A 2,532-nucleotide genomic window follows, 5' to 3' on the forward strand; every position below is an offset into this window, starting at 1 on the left:
CCCGGGAGAACCCCCACCCCCCCACCCCCACCCTGCCACTGGCGCAAGCGCACCCTCCAGCCCACAGCAAAGCCCCGGCACAGGTCCCGGCCGAGCCCACGCCGGCCTATGAGACAGGCCAGCGGAAGCGCCTCCTCTCCTCCGTGGACGACTTCACGGAGTTTGTGTGAGGCAGGGCCTGGCCACCGAGCGCGGATGAAATAAACTCAGTCCCACTGACGGCCAGGTCGCAGTCAGAAGGCTCCTTTATTCGACTTTGTCTGCTTTCTGGGGCGGGACGAAGGCCATAGCTGCGGCCGGGCCACGGGTGCCCCCAGCAGCAGAGGCCTGGCAGAGGGCCGCCCTGCTGCCCTCGCACGCTCATGCACATTCAGACGCTGCCATGCTCACCTTCCGAGCCCTGGGAGCCGGCCCCTGGGCAAGGTCGTCTCCTAGTCCCCTTGAGCCCATGTGGGGACCCCTATCCTTCCACACACATGCCTCGCTCCTTCACCCAGGCCAGGCCCCAGCAGGCCTGGGTGACACCTTGTGCTGTAGGTGACACCCCGGAGGGAGCCACCGGTCCAACAGGGACCCAGTGCCTGTGGCATGGGCCCTGGCACAGCGGACATTAGGGGAAGGGAGGCCATCTCGTAGTCTCTGCCCCCTCAGCCCTAGTGAAAACGACATACAAAAATATACGCATTTAACCCCATAAATTACCATACACAGTGAGCGCGGCCAGAGGTGGGTGCGGGGAGTGGCAGAGGTAATAACTTAGGGGGAGGAGGGTGGAGGTGCAGGGGCCCTCCCTGAAGCCTGGATCCTTGGGGGGATGTCTGCCAGGGCGGGGCCCAGCCCGCTGTACCTGAGGACTCCGGAATAAATACTCCACACTGCTGCGCCTCCCGCGGGCGGGGAGCTGGGGAGGGGCCCCGGGGCCTGCTGGCCACGCAGCCTCTAAAGTGCAGAAGCCCAGCGGGCAGGGCCGCCGGACACTGGTGTGCGTCCCCCTGCAGCCTCCATAGCAGGAAGACGTAATACTGAGTGGTGTCCGCCCTGGTCCAGGCGGCATGGCCCAGGTGTCCTGGCACTAGGAGTGGCAGGGGTGGACCTTGTTCTTAGCCCGCAGGGGTACCCTGCTGGGGCCTGTAGGGACCATGCCCCTGCTGGCACGAGCGAGGTGGTTGGGCAGAGGGGGCCACAGGCCTGGGGCAGGGGAGGCAGTGCCCCTGCAGCCCCCGCGGCCCCGCAGACTTTGCAGCTGCTGCTCCAGCCGGTACACGTCCTCTGTGGCCTGGTTGAGGCGGTCAAACTGCATGAGCAGGGCCTCGAACACAGCCTGGAGGCGGGAGGGCTCAGGCTCCGGCTCTCCCCTGGGGCCCTGCCGGCCCAGCCTGTCCAGCTGGCTGGAGCAGGTGGAGAGGTGGGAGGCATCGGAGCTGGCGCTGGGTGGGGGCACATCCGGGGACGACTTGGAGCCCCTGGAGGAGCGGGAGGGCAGCGGCTCCATGCCCTCAAAGCGGACTTTGTGGCGGAACTGGGGGCGGCACAGGGGCTCGGTCAGTCCGGCTGCACCCTGGGCTCACCTGGGCCCAGGGTGCGTCCCTCTCCCCCCCTCTGGGCCGTACCCACCTCCTTGACTTTGCTGAAGCCCAGCCAGAGGCTCAGCCGGCGCAAGAACAGCTCCACCATCTCATGGTCCTGTGGCTCCCAGGCCGGCCGGTAGAGGTCCCCGCGCAGTGTGTGGTACGGCCACCGCAGGAGGACAGCCCCCAGCCTCAGGGCCCCCCACAGCCGCAGGGCCCACAGGCCCACACACAGCATGGGGGACAGGTACCAGGCCTCGTTGGCGCACAGGGTGGGGCCCCCAGCCCTGGGGCACAGCAGCAAGAGCGTGTGGGCCACGCTCCGAAGGGAGTCCACGCAGGAGGCCGCGAGCTGTGGGCGGGGGCATGGTGAGGGCTGTGGCCAGACCCAGCCGGCCTCCCCATGCCCCAGCTGACACCTACCAGAACAGCCAGCTGGGCGGAGGCAGCACTGAGCACCACCAGGCCCAAGGCGGCCCCCGCGAGCTCCGGCACGGCTCTGCACAGCGTCTTGCCAAAAACGGACCACTGTCGCACGAAGCGCAGCTGCTGGGAGGCCTGCGGGCAGGGGCCGTCAGCCTGCGGCCTGTGGGTCTGCGCTCAGCCCCCCAGCACAGTCCGGGCCTCACCTTGACCAACAGCAGGAAGAGCAGGGAGGCCGCCAGCCCGCGGGCCCCAGCGCTCAGCTGCGCCACCTGGTCGAAGCTGGTGAAGCGACGCAGGCGGCCTCGCACAAAGCGGGTCCACTGGCGATCGGCGGCCCCCAGGTGGGCCAGACCCACAAGTGCCGCAGCCGCCGTCAGGGCCACCAGTAGCCACTGCGCCCAGGCCCGAGGTTTCCCCAGGCGTGCGCGCCCCTCCGCGCGCCAGGCGCGAACCTCGGTCACGGAGAAGTACAGCGCAAACAGCAGCAGGCAGACCTACGTGGAGGGGTGGGGTGGGGGCGGGGGTCAAGGCCAGGGGC

General features: G+C 68.8%; 2 protein-coding genes across 2 annotated transcripts in view; one reads left to right on the top strand and one right to left on the bottom strand.

Moving 5' to 3' along the window:
- The window catches only part of TSC2 (TSC complex subunit 2), a gene marked incomplete in the record, with an annotated part of 41,534 nt that extends 41,309 nt beyond the window's left edge, over nt 1–225 (top strand). The window contains 1 exon segment of the mRNA XM_027770987.1: nt 32–225. Within this exon segment, the coding sequence (XP_027626788.1) occupies nt 32–170 (139 nt within the window).
- Nucleotides 226–227: 2 nt separating this feature from the next.
- The window catches only part of PKD1 (polycystin 1, transient receptor potential channel interacting), a 42,931-nt gene continuing 40,626 nt past the window's right edge, over nt 228–2,532 (bottom strand). Inside the window, 4 exon segments of the mRNA XM_027771007.1 lie at nt 228–1,519; nt 1,615–1,920; nt 1,992–2,126; nt 2,198–2,488. Coding sequence (XP_027626808.1) covers nt 1,073–1,519; nt 1,615–1,920; nt 1,992–2,126; nt 2,198–2,488 — 1,179 coding nt within the window. The 3' untranslated portion in view covers nt 228–1,072.

This window comes from Tupaia chinensis, unplaced genomic scaffold (assembly GCF_000334495.1).
Source record: "Tupaia chinensis unplaced genomic scaffold, TupChi_1.0 Scaffold000178_1, whole genome shotgun sequence".
Lineage (NCBI taxonomy): Eukaryota > Metazoa > Chordata > Mammalia > Scandentia > Tupaiidae > Tupaia > Tupaia belangeri.